The sequence below is a fragment of the Mercurialis annua genome, linkage group LG6, assembly GCF_937616625.2.
Source record: "Mercurialis annua linkage group LG6, ddMerAnnu1.2, whole genome shotgun sequence".
Classification (NCBI taxonomy): domain Eukaryota; kingdom Viridiplantae; phylum Streptophyta; class Magnoliopsida; order Malpighiales; family Euphorbiaceae; genus Mercurialis; species Mercurialis annua.
The window spans coordinates 44,980,947-44,998,954 of NC_065575.1; the positions used below are offsets into that span (position 1 = coordinate 44,980,947).

The 18,008-nt window shown below is 28.8% G+C and overlaps 1 protein-coding gene across 2 annotated transcripts; it reads right to left on the reverse strand.

The window, feature by feature from the left end:
- Nucleotides 1–11,569: 11,569 nt before the first annotated feature.
- LOC126685857 (tRNA-specific adenosine deaminase TAD1) lies at nucleotides 11,570–14,572 on the reverse strand. 2 transcript variants are annotated; one of them, XR_007643744.2, is made up of 10 exons: nucleotides 14,361–14,572; nucleotides 14,088–14,208; nucleotides 13,796–13,992; nucleotides 13,543–13,683; nucleotides 13,146–13,253; nucleotides 12,576–12,745; nucleotides 12,416–12,492; nucleotides 12,210–12,334; nucleotides 12,037–12,121; nucleotides 11,570–11,830 (listed from the first exon to the last, which is right to left on the reverse strand). XR_007643744.2 is itself a non-coding variant. In XM_050379833.2 (10 exons), exons 1-10 carry the CDS (start codon nucleotides 14,497–14,499, stop codon nucleotides 11,720–11,722), a joined length of 1,269 nt encoding a protein of 422 aa, XP_050235790.1. In that variant the 5' UTR covers nucleotides 14,500–14,569; the 3' UTR covers nucleotides 11,570–11,719. The 2 variants fall into 2 exon arrangements, 1 of the variants encoding a protein (XP_050235790.1); XM_050379833.2 differs by having other exon boundaries at nucleotides 12,215–12,334; nucleotides 14,361–14,569.
- Between the last annotated feature and the right edge of the window lie 3,436 nt (nucleotides 14,573–18,008).

An 18,008-nucleotide genomic window follows, 5' to 3' on the forward strand; every position in this document is an offset into this window, starting at 1 on the left:
TATGAAAAATTCTAAACTTGAGAACTATGTGTCAAATATGAAAAACATATTGGATTTTTTAATGAAAAAACTTCAATTTAAAAAATGACTACAATTGAGATTGAAAATTAAAAAATGAAATAAAGTTAATAAATTTAAAATATAAACAAAAAAAGTTAAAAAGGTTAGATATTTTTATAAATTAAGCGCTAAATCAATGATGAATAGAAATTTTAGTTAGTCAATTAGGAATAATCTAATTAATATCAAATAATAATTTCTTTTAATTATAATTAGATAATAATTAAAATAATAATTATAAAATATTAAAATAGCCTATTTTAGTTGGTATTGTAAACAATTATCTGGATATGGTATTATACTTACTCCATCCCACAAAGATGGGCCAAATTGCTATTTTGGGCGTCTTAAAAAATAGACTAAGTTTTTATTTTAATTTTATTAGTTAAGTTGAGTTGTCAACTTTATCCTTCATCAATTTAACCACTCAAATTATATTTTCTTAATCATCATTAAAAATCACTTGATTCAATATAAAAATTAATAATAAATTTAATTTTTTAAAATTTATTTGTATTCTCAATAAGCAATTGGTGTTTTTAAAATATATAATTAAAATTATTTAAAATATCTTGATAATTAATTTAAAGGTAAAAAAGTTAATTAAAACTAGCTAATTTAAAGTCTATTACTTAATTCCTGCACAAATTTAATTTGGGCTATTTTTGTAAGATGGAGAGAGCTATTAGTTTATTTTAGTTAGTATTCTGAGTTTAATTAACTCTAATAGTTATTTTAATAATTTTTTAATTAATAAGTATATTTTATATAGTAAAATAGATATTAACATAAATGTGTCTGACCCCCTCCATCTCCCCTCATCCGCGCTTTTATATATGTTATAGATAAGAAACTTTTCATTAAGGGCTCTTAATTCTTAAACAAATTATTAATATAATATTGGTATAATTTTAATTTATCGAAATAAAATATAGGTATATTTTGATGTGTGTATTTTTATTATATTGTCAGTGTATTTATACTATTCTATTATTGTCTTTTTCTAGTAAACATTAGTAAATTAGCGGCATAATATTTTAGTTTATTTATAAAAAAGTTAATTTTATATAAAATTACCACATTTACACATGTTTTCATTTTAATTATATCCTTTAAAAAGTGTCAAATAAAATCACTATTTTTCATTTTTTTACAACTCTATCAGCTATGAGAAAATTTGGTGTCTTCTCTCAAATAAATATTCTACTCTGACTAATGCCCTAATAAACATAAAAAAATACATTCATCTTACTCTTTGCTTGTTGATTCCGGTTGTCGAGTTAACAAAGATATACCGAATTTTCACATTCGTGATAGATTTGCAAAAAATAAAGATGATGATTTATTTAAATGATGTAATTAAAATGAAAAAAAGTTTAAAAATGGTGATTTTATATGGAACTAACCTTTTATAAAATGTAATAATACCTCGATATGTGTAATTTTAATATATTTTAGTAAATTATACAGAGAATATTGGTATAATTTAATTCATAATATTTATTATAGTTTCAGCTGTGTAAATATTTATAAAATATTATATTATATTTTCTATTATTACTTTTAGTACACTATGATTATAATTTTAGTTATATACATGATGTGTCAAAAAATTCTTTTATCGCCTCCATTATGTCATTTTTTCACCTTAACCTTCCAAACGTGAATAGTAACAAAATAAAATACATTCCGTTAAAACTCAATTAAACCACCTCCATTTAAAAACTATAATTTTCAAAAATATTATGCAAACATAGTTTTAAACTTAATTATTTGAATTATAACAGTGAATTGGTGGATTTGTAAACAAAAATCGAATTAAAAAATAGATAATAAAATTGAGTCTTTTAAAATAACTCCAAAATTTGAACCAGTTTTATGAATTTGCCACTAATGATCCAAATTGAGGGCGGCAGTGACCTTTGTGGTGTATCTAGTAACACAAGGCTAACATATTTTTATAAGATTAAAATTTTAAACAACATATCTACAAAAGTCAAAATCTATTTAGCAAACTAAAAAAAAGCATCTAAAAATTTATAATTAATTTCGCTTTTATGATAAAATGATGTGATTCTTTCTAAATAATTTAACTCAATGGAGGCCATTAATAAGAACATCCTTTGCAAATTGGAGAAAAAAATTACTTAGTGGGTTTAATTAGTAGAAAGCACGTTGGAAGTTGACTAGAAAACTCAAGTAAAACTTGATTTTTGAATTGATAGATTGATGTTTTTAATATTACCATCACTATATATATATATATATATATATATATTATAATTAAGTTACATCATGTGAATATGGACTTTATAATATAGTGTATATATATATATGGTCCTGTCTGGATATCATTTTAAAATGACTACTCCTATTGCTGCTTCTTATAATTACTATTTATATTCTGCTGATAATACTTTTCCAAAAATTTCAACTAGCTTAATTTATTTATTTTTGATAAATAAATAATAAAATAAAAATTAAGTAAGTTGCTTGATTGATTGATTTAGCTTTTCTATCAGTTAAGAGCTTGGCGTATGTTGTTGTTCAGCAAATGAAACATATAATTATACACATAATCCATCTTCACATATTATTTTCATATTTAAATAATCTCATATTTCTTGCTATATAGTATATATTTAGAAGCCTAATTCTAAATAATTTTCAATTTTCTTTTATTATGGCCCTCCTCTCAAATCTTAGTTGAAGCATACCTTCCTAGCTGCCTAACTCCACTTGTTTCTTTCATGTAACGAATTACTCATACGTTTTTTTGTTATTAAGAAATTAATTAGACTCTTTGAAATCAAGATATATATATATATATATATATATATATATATATATATATATTATAATTAGGTCGATGCACACCCAAACCATATGGTTCTCAACACTCCAAAGCACCAAATGAAAACTGAATTGAAAAGAAAAAAAAAATTGGTTCAATTCGGTTGGTTACCAATATATACCAAACATGGCGAAAAATGATAAGAAAAACCGACGGTTCGATGATACACTTATCTTGTGATTCGAATCTAAGACAATTAGATAAATATGAAACAAAATGATCACTTAGAAACTTCAAATTTAATGATATATTATATAAAAAAATTAATATATTATGTATTCTGTTAGTTTGGTTTTCTCAATAAAAAAGTTAAAATCTAACCAAAATTCTTAAAAACCAAACTAAATACATATTTTTTGTTTCGTTTCGTTTTTATATGCTCCTACTATATACTATCAAGGATAATTACAACAACCATCCCAATATTATAATGAACAAAATCCTATCAGATTTTTTAATATACCTTAATATTTTAAAACGCTTCAAAAATAACAATCTATTGGAAATCATGTTAGAAAAGGTTAAAAATAGAGGAAATTAGGCCCAGCACTGTTGCAGCCCTAAATAATCCCACATATACGGTCCGGTCATTCCTCCTTCAAAATTACTTCAAACTTTAATTTCCTTTTAAACTTATTTTATTGTGCTGCTAAAATACTGTTAATCATAATCATTAACACGGTGGTTTTAATTTCTTTCATCTTAGGCTTGCATGTAATTGAATTGCAATTCCCTTTTCACTTTCAATCTTGTTCTTTCTCGCGTGGCTTTTCTCTCTCTCGCTCTGTTTTTTTCTTCTTAGATGGCGGCTACGGCGGTGATGAGCCGCTAGTCAGCTCTTCGATCATTGAAGCACTTGAAGCAGAAGCAAAAATGAGATGATGAGATGAAAATAGACTATGCAGCATTCCTGTGTAATTTTTATTATTAATTTTGTTGGTTTTATTAACTTTATTTGTTAATTGGAAGTTGATTTCGTTTCTGGGTAGTTGTTAAAATCGAATTGCTAGATATTTGGGTTTCGGATTAGGTGTTGCTGGCGTTGGTTGGGGAGTGATTTTTAAAGATCCAGCGGTAGCTTCTATGGAGGTGTATGGCAGAGTGATCAATTTGTGGATTGTGACGGTGAAGATGTGGGCGCAATAGCAATAGCTATTTTGGTGGAGCAGTTGGGTTACAGTTTGACTTGATCACTCTAACTTGAACATTAATTAGAAAAAAACAAAACATAAAAAATAATTAACATGTTTTAATGAGAAATTGGAAAATTGAAAACTGATTAACAAAAACTGATTAATAACTAAAATTAGAAAATTTGATATGTTTTTATTGTGCTTTATTAGTGGTCTTTATTTCAGAAAAAAGTCTCCATTTTACACTTTGCCTCAGATAGATGACGGAGTTCTACAGAAAAAAGACCCGAGAGACATATGAATTGTATGACCCATAAATGAATTCAACAAAGGTTTTTTTTTGCCCATTTAATTTGGCACAAAATAATAATGAAATTACAATGTAACATCTTAATTTTAATAATTTTAAATTTTTTATCTTTTTAGTAAAACGATAGTAAATTGTTAGTAAACGGTTAGTAAATTAATCTATCTTTTAGCAAACGGATAGTAAACTGTTAGTAAACGGATAATAAATTAATTATACTTTATACTTAAAATACAAATTTATTATTAGTTTATTATCAGTTCACTATCTATTTATTATTGGTTAACTATCGGTTTTTTATTAGTTAACTATCGGTTTAATATCAGTTGACTACCGGTTCACTATCAGTTTAATATCAGTTGATTACCGATTTATTATCCGTTGACTACCGGTTTACTATCCGTGGATTACCGGTTTATTATTGGTTGATTATCGGTTTACTATCCGTTGACTACCAGTGTACTATCGTATGACTGTCGGTTTACTATCGGTTGACTGTCGGTTTACTATCGACTGACTATCGGTATATTAAAAAAATAAATTTATTATTGGTTTACTATCGGTTCACTACTGATTTACTAAAAAATTAGTAGTTTACTATCATTTCACTAAAAAATGATTCATTTCTAAATGTTCTTCATTAACATTCCTTTTACTGCTCTAGTTTTTGATTAATAGTCAATTGTTTGTTCTGATATTAATAATATTTTTATAAATTTAATCAACTAACTAGTCAGACTAGTATTTTAATTATATTCAAATTAAGAAACCTAAAATATATTAGTTAGTTTTAATTGATCTAATAATGGATTATTAAACTATTAGTGAGCTATTAGTAAACTAAAATAAAACCAATAATTTAAAAGAAACAGATTATTTTTTCCAAACCCAAATGCTTATCTAATATACAACCTCAATAAACAGATGAAACCGTAAAACAAAACCTGATTTCAAGAAATGTTGAACTAAAAATCAAAGATTACATCATAAAAAGCAATCAAGAGTACCAAGATCATAAAAAGCAAAAAAACCCAAAAACACAAACAGATCAAGACCCATACAGCAAAATTAACCGGAGAATGGGAGTAAGACTGGCGAGATCTACTATGGTGAATGAAGTGAAGTTCTCGGAGGCGATTAGCTCGGAACATTGACGACGCATTTTTCTCTCGATCAAGTCATTAATTTTTGAATCTACACTCTCGAGTGAAAAAATTACTCAAATATCGACAGATCGTCGTGGAGATTTAAGAAGAAATAGGAAAAGGACGACTTGTTGGATTAGGAAGAGTTGTATTGTTCTATTATTAGAAATTTGTATTTTTCAGTTTAAGAAAGTTAATTGTGAAAGAAAGATGAGTCAGCGCCGTAGGTCATCAATTCGGTTTGGTCAAACAGTATAAGTGGGATTAAGTATCCACCGTACGGGTAATTATGATTTTTTCTCTTAAAAATATGAGAAAATTAGCCCATATACTGTTTTGGGCCAAAATATTATGGTTTTTACGGTGACCAAATTCATTTTAATTTTTTACGGTTACAAACTTTTTCTTTTGATTTAACAATATATGTTTTACACAAATAAGTTTATAAATTTGACAAATACTTAACTGTTAATTCAGCAAATCCACAATCAATTCGTTACTTTCTTATTTCTTAAGATTTTCTCTAGATTTTTGGGACCTTATATGCACTTTCCTTTTCCTCATATTTTTTTCATAGATTCTTGCCTTCAATCTGTAAATACTATCACTAACAAAATATTCCCTATTTTGTTTAGAAATTAGGTTGAATATCTTCTGAAAATGACGAAAACAAGGGCTGCCAAAAAACCCACCTCCAACCGAGAAATCTCTTCATCTCTCTCAGCCCGCCTCCGACGCAAGCCCTCCGCCATCGCGACCGCCATCGTGTTCGTTTTTGCTGCAGCCCTCAGCTAACTATTTGTCTCAAGCCCGCCGCTGCCAAGCTGCCGCCGTATGTCCAAAAATCGCAGATATGAAGCCATGGAGGAGACGAATCTTCTTTGTTATTTTTTATATTGCAGTTTTTTTCTGCAAACTGATGAAAAAAACGATGAACGAAGGCGGTTTGAGTTGAACGAAGAAAGCAGTCGTTGGAGTGGGACGAAGATAGGCGAATGATGAACGAAAGCGAACGATAAACGAAGGCGCGGTGTCTAGCAGCTGTTGTCTTTTTTTATTATAATTGGGATATTGGCAATGATGTACAAATAATTAAGGTTAACTATATGTTTTTTAATGGTTAATTAATAGTTAACTGACTTTGTATGAATTTTTATATGAAATATGAATATATATTGATAATTACTTTTTTTAATTACAATTAACTAATATGTGACTAATAGTTAACTAATTGTGCCTATTTAATGAGTAATAGCATACTATTAGTTAACTGCATGTTAATTTCATATTAACTTTATTTTTTCAACCTAATGTTAAGTTATTAAGAACAAATTGATATTTTTAATGATTCATAGTATACTATTAGTTAACTGAAAAGTAAAACCAATGTCTACATAAAGATCTTCCTTCCATACTCCGTCATATCAGAACTTTCAATGTTGTCATTCTTACATTTATAAAATAAAAAATTTGTTAATTTTCATATTAGTTAACCATTAGGTAACTATTAGTAAAATTTTATTATTTAAAAAAAATCAAATCGTTTTTTTGTTGAAAAAATAATTACAGCTAGTTTTAAAAAAATTGTTATTTATTTTTTAAGAATCATGTATTTAAATAATCATGTATTTGCCATTATATATGGAATTACATTTGAATTTCTTGTTTTGCTGGATTTTTTTTATTTCTCAAATACTTGTTGTTTTTATTTTTTTAATTATTTTATTTTTTTGGTTTCCCTTTTGCCGTTTATGGCATATAATTCAAATTATCAGTTGCTATAATTAAGGATTATTAAAGATTTTTAAATATTAATTGCTATATATTTATGCTTTGAGATTTTGTAGGAGATTTTGATTCTTGTAACCACTTCCTTCCCTTTTTTATAGTTGACAGTAATCCTCAAATATCATAAAGTTATTTGTGCAATTTAGAAACTTAAAAAGTATGTCATCAACTTTTTTTTGGTTAACAGTAAAAATTTAATTAAGTATAGCCATGTAGGGTACTTATTTAAAGAAGCCTAAAAATATTTGCCCCCCAATTTATAACAAAGGATCATTTTGATTGAAACTGGATTATTTTAACAGTCAAGTTCATTATTTCAACAAAAAGAAATTATCATCTAAAAAGAAAAAATATTAATTAAATAAAATAAAATAAAAAAGTAAGAAATTTATTTATTCTTAATGATTAATATTTATTCCGATTCATAATATTTGTCGCATTTCGCCATTTCACATGGATTAATAAAGCAATAAATATGTTTTGATTTGTATGTATTTTTACTAAATTATCTATATTGATTATACTATTTTTATATTTGAATAGTCTTTCTAGTTTTATTAAGATATTTATTGTTAGGGATAAAATTAAAATAATAATAATAAATACTCTCTTGTTATTTTAAAGTGATAAATATTAGGCTAAATGTCATAAAAGGCCAAACCTTTCATAAAAATTTCACAAAAGTCCTGACCTTTTAATTTTATCCATTTTGGCCAAAAATAGATTATTTGGTTTCAATTGTGGCCAACTTTCAATTTGATTTCAATTTGCCTATGTGGCGCCTACATGGCATGCACATATATTGAAAGGCCAGGACTTTTGTGAAATCAAATAATTCATTTATGGCCAAAATCGACAAAATTGAAAGGTCAGGACTTTTGTGAAACCAAATAATCAGTTTTTGGACAAAATCGACAAAATTAAAAGGTCAGGACTTTGTGAAACTTTGAAAGGTTTGGCCTTTTTACGACATTTGGCCTAAATATTATGAACTAAAATAATTTTTCAAATACGAAAAATATTACTCCCTCCGTCCCAATAGAGTTGTCCACTTTGAGAATTTTTTTTGTCCCAAAACTCTTGTCCACTTTCAAAAAGTAACTAATTTTTACACTTAACTTTTCTATATTACCCCTATTTAAAATCCACTAATAAGTAAATTGAAAGTAAATTGTAAGTGAAATCTATATTAAATAGGGGTATGACAAGAAAAGTAAGGAAAATTTCTTAAAATTTATAAACAATAATTGCTTTTCTTAAACTGTGTGATAAAGATAAAATGGACAACTCTATTGGGACGGGGGAGTATATAAAGAAAAAAGTACTTTATACTAATATACTCCTAATTCTACGCCCCCAACCTCCAATTTTGGACCATAAGTCCCGTACCTTGTCCCCATAATTTAAAATCCTACCATCAACCTCAAACCTTAGACTTTACACTCAAATTCTGGTCCCCGCCATAAACACTCCGAACCCAGACCCAAACTCTTACCCCCACCCGACTCGGACTACACAACTTAATCCCAATCCTAGATCTGGATTTAAAGCTATTAGTCCCTCCGGTGTATAATAATTATCTCATTTAATTTTAACATAAAAACTAAAAAAATAATTTATGTTTTAATTCTTAGATATTTTTACTAAGACACCGTTTGGATTGAGGGTTTTTAAAATCCATAGATTTTAACAAAATCGATGGATTCTAAATCAATGGAATTTAAATCCATTGATTTTAAAATTCCATCGTTTGGATTGAAAATAAAATCAATGGTTTTTAATATTATTTATGGGAAAAAATAAATAGTATAACAATCCATCATTCATAAAAAATGGTGGATTTGGACTTTCCCACCTAGTAGGTGGGAAATCAAAACCCTCAAAAATAATGGATTATAGAAAATGAGGGAATTTATAAATACATGGATTCTATTAATTTTTTTTTGAGGCAAACGATGGATTTTGTCCAAATCCATTGATTATTTAAAAGCCATCGTTTAGAATTCATCAATCCAAACGATGCCAAGTTATTTTTATCTTAAAACTTGTTTAACATTTATGATTATTATTTTTATTTGTGCTGTTTTATTCTTTCAATAAATTAATTAGGGACAAACATGAAAAAATAGCAATTAATACTCTTTTAATATGCTAAAGTGACAAATATTATGGACCAACTCAAATGCAATAATATTATGGATCAAAAAGAATAGTTCATTATAACAAAATAAGTTACTAGTACAGTATAATTTAAGTTTAAAATAAAAAGTATTAACATCATTACAAATTGCTTACACTAATAATTTCTCTTTAAAAAAGTTGTTTTGCCAGTAATGAGGTACAAGAAAATAAAATTCCCACAAGAAAATGACATGGCAGCCAACAAGTAGCAGTGGTTGAGTGATTTTGATGATTCAGACGTGTAAATAAAGGCCAAATATGTACTTGTCTCAGTTCCGAAAAAATTATATAATACAACCGTTACACCATGACGTTCGTACGATAAACCAATAGTGTGTTATTCATGTAAAAAATTCAATGACAAAAATACAAATCATAATTAAAAAAAAAATTACCGTAGATATTCATTGTTTTGTTGTAAAAATTATGGGATAAACACTCATCAATTCTCACATCAAACAATAGCTTTTTTTGAATATTCAAAGAAAGATTGTGCCACATCAACAGCATAATAAATTAATAAGATGTTTATAATATTAAAATAATTAATAAATTAAAAATAATTAATTGTTTTAATATTATAAACATTTATTGAAACGATGAGTGAAATAATCACTTGTTTACTACAAACTTTGCCACATCATCACAACCTTAATTTTCCATTAAATTTGGTCAAAAGTTTTTATTCTAAGGATATATTCTACCGCACAGCACAAATAATAACATTAAAATAATAATTTTAAATAACTTCTATTTTACCTTTTTAAGCATAACTAAGAATAATACTTATTATTTTTACAAATGGATTTTCAGTTTAAAAGTAATCCAGTTCAACATTAAAAAAATTAACCTTTTTAAGCATAACTAAGAATAATTATTATTATTTTTACAAATGGATTTTTGGTTTAAAAGTAATCGAGTTCAACATTCAAAGTCAATGTACCATAAGGAGTTTGGAAAACTACCATTTTGGTTACATGAACATCATATCTTCAGTGGTTGCAAGATATATCGTCTGCTAGATGAATACAGGACATCACTCTCAGCTTGGTTGCAAATAGAGAGTTGCACAATATGTCGACTCCTCAGCGAATGCAGAACATCTCATCTCCAGTGGTTGCAAATGGAGAGATCGTCGATGAATATCATTTTCGAGATGGTCAACAACAATAAATCAAAGAATATCCTAGATGTATCCTTTGCCATTTATTCTCAGTTTTCACTCTCTCTGATGAAATTTGAATTTCCAAATCACATCAAAAAAGAGGGGCAATTCTAAGCACTGCTATTTTTGATACGGGATGAATGGTGGTCTGATGATAGCTAGAGAAAAACACCAACTTAAAAGAATTCGTCTCCAAATCAATTTGATTGGGTTTTTAATAAAGCATTTTTATTAATTTGCAAAATTGAATTCAATTTCAAATTCAATTCTCGAAATTTTGTCTAATTGCAATAATTTAATTTCAAAAAATTTGTTTAATGAATGAGGGTGAATCGCACGAATCATAGATTCATTACAATTCACTATAGGTTTGGTAGATTCTGTACTGATTCGGTTTAATTTGTGATTCATTCATAGATTTGAATCGATTTGGGGGTGAATCGAAGCGAATCGTACGATTTTGATAACAATGCTTAAAACCAACAGCAGTGAGCCAGTGACGTACTCCTCCTGGAAGACACTTTAAATTCCAAGTTCCACTATCAATGTTTGTGTTAAAGTGGAAATCCCACATTGGTTGTGTGTGTGAGTGGACATGTGTTTATATATTGGTTGGGCACCTCCACTTAACACCAATTGGTTTTAAGATGGAATCTAACATGGTATCAGAGCCTTGTCCATTCACACAATTTGAGTTTGGCCCGGCCCACGTGAGATTTACGTGAGGGGGGACTTTGTTGCTCGGCCCGTACACGCTACGCGTGAGGGGGAGTGTTAAAGTGGGAAATCCCACATTGGTTGTGTGTGTGAGTGGACATGTGTTTATATATTGGTTGGGCACCTCCACTTAGTACCAATTGGTTTTAAGATGGAATCTAACAGTTTGATTATAGCTTAATGATTCTAAAATAATTGCTGTCTGCTAATGCTGTTGCCTTACGGAACACATGAGCAGCATTTATAGATACATATAATTCCAATTATAGGATACCCAATTAACAACTTAATGCAATTATTTCTCCATTGCCAACCAGTACAAAGGGGAAGTTATATTGATAGCACCAAGATTGAAAATCACATACCTTGCTATCTCAAAACGGAAAAGGCTTCCAAGTCTAATGGTTTCAATGGCCAATTGTCAAAAGGCGGAGTTTCCTTAAAAGTTTTTGAAGTTAAGTAGTATGCCTCCGCATTATTCTGCAATAAAATTGACCACAATGGTAAGCAATAACTTTTTACAGCATAAATGAACACACGTGGTAAAACAATAGGGCACCTAGTCTACAAGGCTTCCCGCTTTATTAACTACTCCATTTATGGCAATGAATAGTTTTTTTTTCCACAAAACACAAAGGCGACATACAAATGGAAAGCAAAAGATTACTGAATAAATCATAATTAACCTTGAGTTCTCGATAAGAAATCTCCTTGTTTGCGCCTGCATGTTGCAAGCCCTCCAATGTCAAGAACATGGCCAATAATCGCTTCCTAGAACCAAAAAGATAGATTAACTTAAGATAATAATGGTGCAAATGCCAATGAACTGCATATGCCATTTTTGAAGCATACTTGTCACCATACTTGCTCAAAGATGACTGAGTAGCTGGAGAAAGGGCCCCTTTAGCAGAGGTGCCTTGTTTTCTCCCAGTGGTACCAAGAACAACTTCATGCAAACCAGATTTGTTCCAGCATATGGAATACCTATTGACAACAATAATCAGACTGAAAAACAAGCTGCGATAATGTTCTTTTATACAAACTGAACATAATGAATTTATATACCCGCATGTTAAAGTGGCTAAAGCAGTATCAGCATGCTGAAATTCCTTTGGTGGTGTAGAAGCTACACAAAGAAATGGCTGCAATTGGCATACAAAGGAAAAATTAAATCTATCAAGTCCTGCTATTCCATACTACTGAAGATGTTATGTATTTTGCATACCTTGTTCACTTGAAAGGGAGCAAGCAATTTACTTGATATTGGTAAAATCCGATCATATAAAGATTTTTGTAAGTGGTGCTTCACAGAAAAGTCCTCGAAACTAGTAGGTGATCGCCCAACAGTGATCGAGGAAAGATAAACAGGTTGAAGAAGGTAGGAAAGCAGAGCTCCTGAATAAGAGGGATTGAGATCCACTTATTTAATTAATCCAATGGTATTTTGACCATTTAACATGGTATGACAAGAAGACGACCCAAATGCTGCATCATAATAGATATTATTAAATATGCACATCTACAAACATTGCATAAGTAAAGAATTAGCATGTTCACATGATGATGAACTATGTACATGCATATTATAGTTAAATACATGCATAACTCTTGCAACTACAGTAGCATGACTATGTCATTATGTAATAAAGGCCTGTTGAATTATTAAATGAAGTTACTGAACTTCCAAAAGCTATCATAAATCAGCTACTGAACTTCCAAAAGCTATCATAAATCAGCTACTTAAAGCAAAGAAAAAAAAAACAAATAAGAGCGATGATGGATGCAATTAACTGACCTTGAACTCCAAGTACATTCCAACGAGCGATCTTGTCAGAGCAGCTAACCGACAATGTCGTATCACCACGACCAGGCTTCCTCTGAACCATTCCACAGACTTGTAAACCTTTAGATGAAAATGGAGTAAAAAAATCAATGACTGGTAATGTCAAGACAAGTACCACTTCTTTTGGAATAAACTTACAGATAAAACAAACAGCTACAAAAGTAAGTGATAATAGAAATGCTAGTCTGGAGTTTCCAACTACAAATTATTCTGGACCTCTAATGAGTTGATGCACAACATTTCAATAACCCATAATTCATCTTCAATAGAACCGACAACACAAAAAGGAAGTAGCATGCAAATGAAGTAACAAAAAAGGAGATGAAATACATTTAAGATCCTTGAGTACCGTAGTATTTCTCCGAGGCCTTTAAAAACAGCTCATCCACAGTATTAATATCAAGCTCTCCCTGAGGCAAAGTCAAATTCCCTTCTCTAGCGAAGGTGTTTCTCATAGATAATAACGTAGAATCAACAGAAGCATCCCCACCTGAACAAGCCAATAAAAAGAGAACAAATTCCTCACAAAACATAATGTACCAAAAAATGAAATAAATTCCATCTATTAAGGACAAAACAAGATACATGTAATTGATAATTACATGGCAATTGAGATATGTATAGATGCAGTTGCCAACCAGCTCTCAGCTTGAATTTCGCTCTACTTAAAGAACAATCTTGATCCAAATCAAAAATGCAGTTTCTGCAGTCATCAATGTGAAGCTGTGGTGTTCCAAAACTATCTCCAAGCTTATTATTTACAATGTCAGTGAGGCGTTGAATCTCCGAATAGAAAAACCTAGTAATTTCAATGTCAAAACACAAATTAATGCACTAAATAAGAGAGGCAATAATTTCACTCTACTAAACAGAAGAACATCAACAAATAATAACCTCAGTAAAGCTCGTCGAGCAATAATCTCCGCGTGTGAATCGTTAACAATATCGCCTCGCGAGCTTAACAGTGAGCGGCCGATGCATTTTGTACCGGTTCCTAAGGAAACAACTTCTAATTCTGAAATAGACGAAACAGAAATTCAAACTGTAATTGATCACTTAATGGAGAATTTACAGTAAAAAATTGCGATTACTGTAATATTATTATCATTATCAGGAACAACGGAGTTTCGAATAATTTAAATTAGGGTTACAAGATAGAGAGTGGACCTTGAGAAGGAGATGAAATGAGAAACGAGGCTAAAACGGTAACTTCACGTCCCTGAGGTTTTCCTTTCTTAGGAAGAGAATTGTATAAGGAAATTACCTTCTCTGATACTTTCTCTCCCCATTTTTCTTTGTCGCTCATTAAACTACTTTAATTTATTATCTTCTTCTTCTTCCTTCACTTTCACTTTTCTAGCTCAGTCAGTACCTGCAACTTCACTTTAGTTGTACTTCTGTCGGCACTCTAACGACGTCGTTTTTGTTTTTAAAACTTTTCTAAACCCGGGCCAGGCTTCTTTATGGCCTCGGTATTTCGTGAGGTACTGAGATAGGCCCAATGGGATTATGTTGGCCTATTACTTTTCTAAAGCCCAGAGTTTTAATTATTCTAAATTTAGAGTGCTATGAGTTTTTTAATGATAAAAATAATTATTGTATATTTTTGTATTCTATTACAAATTTTCATAGAATATTTTTTTATTTTATTTTATTTTATCAAAATAAATTTTATATTTATATTTTATAGGATACAAAAACACAATAAGGTGTACACTCTGTAAAATACTTTCATACACCTAGATATTCTCACTATGAATATTATGAGTTGCTTATTAGAAAAGCAATTACAAGTAGAGGGTCGACAAGACAATTATCAAAAATAAAAAAAATTAAAGGGTCGACTTTTGAAGCATTATTGGGTGGTTTTGCGGATAAAACAATGCTAATCAGTTGTATCCACTGTGATTTGCATAACTATAAGTTTGCCAGCCTCGCAATTTGATGATGGAAGAATAATCCTCCACGTTACTGCGATTTGTGGGCCTGTTATCTTACATGTTCGCCGGCCCCAGCCACAACTCAAGCTTAGCACAAGGCAAGAATTTTGTATCATATTTTAAAAAATAAATATATATTTTTCCTATGTAAAGACTATGATTTTTTTTCGAAAATGATACTCCGTCCGTCCCACAAAGATAGGCCATTTGGACAAATACGGAAATTAATAAAAATATAGTTAGATTAGTTAAATTTAGATTATTTATGTATTTTTCCATTTTAAACCTTTAATAATTTTTTCAATAAATAAATAATATATTACTGACTAGTTTTTGTATAGGTGTATTTTGCATTGTTATTAAAAATTAACATTTATTCCATATTGGAATATGGAGCAATTAATTAAGTTGAAGATAACAATATATATTTATTAGGGATAACTAAGTCTTTTAGTTTTAAAATTATTAACCAAAAATAGAAGGTGGCCTATAATTTAGGATGCCCAAAATAAAAAAGTGGCCTATCTTTGTGGGACGGAGGGAGTAATATCTATTTGAGGGGGTGAAAAAATAATACAAAAATATATTATATAATTATATTGTATTTGTTTTGGTCGATTATTTTGAAAATATTTTTTTTAATATTTTGTGTCAAATTGAGGGAGTGAATTGATCCCTTTTTAACATATATTTATTATAATTAATAATTCAAATATTTTAAATAAATATTAATTTAGAAAAAATGAACTCAAATAGAAAAGAATAGATGAAATAATTATTCATTTTTATTTCATTATGAAGTGATTATTTATACTAAATCATAAGTTAAATATAATATATTTGAAAAAATTGCTAATAAATTTTAATTTAAAATATATTTTTTAAATTATAAAGTTGATTAAACCTTCAAATTATATATATAAAAAATACAAATAAGTTTAATTTCACAAAAAAAGTGACCAATTAATGAACACTGTTTTTAGTAAAATTCCAAAAGCAAGTAAACAGTACAAGAGCTTGACAATTAGTGAAGATAATTTTGAGAAAATTATGTAAAACACTCTATTTTCTAAAATAATAGTAAATTATACCTCAATAAGGAAAACATATAAAAAATACCTCACCTTTTTAGCACTTTTATTTTTTTACTCTATAGTCTTTTTTTATTATAATAATACTTATTTCTTATTGTTTTTTACTCTAAATATTTTATTTGTACTCTAGTATATATCTTTTTTTTTCTCAGATTTACTCTCTCTCTCTCTCTCTCTCTTCATCTTCTTCTTCTTCATTGTTTTCTTCTTCTTCATTTTTTTCTTTCTTTATCACGCCGTCGTCACTCCGCCGTTGCTCCGCCTTCGCTTCGCCGTTGATTCATCGTTCTTTCATATTTTAGCGATTTTTTCTTAACTCGTGGTGATTATTACGATTTATTTTAACTCTCAGATCTAAAAAAATCGTTCTTGAATTTTTTCCAGTTTGAGATCTGAAAATCTACATTAAAAACGATTTTCTGTTGAAAAAAACGATTTTCTGCAGAAAAACGATTTTTTTTTGCAGAAAACAGCGCTTGATTATCATATCGTTATCACTATGACGTTATCATATCATTATCATAACACCGTAGAGAAAAACGATTTTCTGTCAAGAAAAGTATTTGATTATCATATCGGTATCATTAACGTTAGCATGTCTGTATCATAACGCTATCATATCAGTATCATAATATTATACGATTATGATAATAGTATGATAAGTTTATGATATAGTTATGATAAATTACGTTATGATAATGTTATGATAATATTTTATGATATTCTTATGATAATGTTATGATAATAGTATGATAAGGTTAGTGATAAAAGGTTACGATACAGCAATGATAAAGTACGTCATGATAATATTATGATAATATATTTATGATACTGTTATGATAAAGTATATTATGATAATGTTATGATAATTTTTATAAAAGCAGATGATAATAGTATGACAAAGTTAACGACAATAGTATGATAACATACGAAAAATAATTTTTTTTACAGAAAAATTACGATACCGAGATGATAATGTCACTGCTGCTTTTATGATAATATTATGAAAAAATTTGTGATACCTATATGATAATATCACTGCTGCTTTTTTAGATCTAGATCTGAAAGATCAAATTGCGAGATAAAATATAATGATACGTAAATAATTAAAAATTTTGAAATAAAATTATAAGATTGAAGATGATGGAAAATTAAAAAAAAAAGTGAAAGTGAAAAATGCAGGGAAAAAAAGGAAGAAAGAAAAAGAAGAAAAGTGGAAGAAGAGAGAGAAAAAGAAAAGAAGTGAAAAGAGAAAGGAAGATAGAAAAGAAGGAAAGTGTCAGGTCATGCATTTTTTATGTTGGAGTAAAATCATTAATCTTTTATCATGTAGAGTAAAAATATGATATTTAAAAAGTTGCGATGTATTTTTTCTAACTTTTATGTGTTGATGTATATTATTCTATTATTTTTGTTTTTGAGGTAAATTTGTAAGGAGCCCGATAATTTTTTATTGGGCCCAAGTGAACTGTTCCCATTTTGTACTCTTGCGTTTAACGCTGTCGTTTTATAAAATGCCGACACTACTACTCATTAGTTTCTAATACGTGGCACTTTGTACCCGTTTACCCGTCGGTACCAGCTCAATTATACCACGCATCACACGCGTAGCCTTCCAAAATGACCGCTTACTATCACCGTTCGATTAAACCACAAAGTAATTAAAATCAACGGTTATTAACAATGATAAAACCTCAGTTTCATGCTAATGGGATACACGTTAGTTAAGAGCTATAAAAAGAGAAGTGTAGACATTTCCAAAATTAGATATTTACGAGAAT

What these genes read in the sequence shown, in the direction of transcription:
- LOC126685857 (XM_050379833.2), bottom strand. Translation starts at nt 14,499, where the DNA reads ATGAGCGACAAAGAAAAATGGGGAGAGAAAGTATCAGAGAAGGTAATT. An exon ending in CATTTCATCTCCTTCTCAAG is followed by an intron (nt 14,209 to 14,360) that starts GTCCACTCTCTA and finishes CGTCTATTTCAG; the next exon opens with AATTAGAAGTTGTTTCCTTA. An exon ending in TTAGCCACTTTAACATGCGG is followed by an intron (nt 12,335 to 12,415) that starts GTATATAAATTC and finishes TGTTGTCAATAG; the next exon opens with GTATTCCATATGCTGGAACA.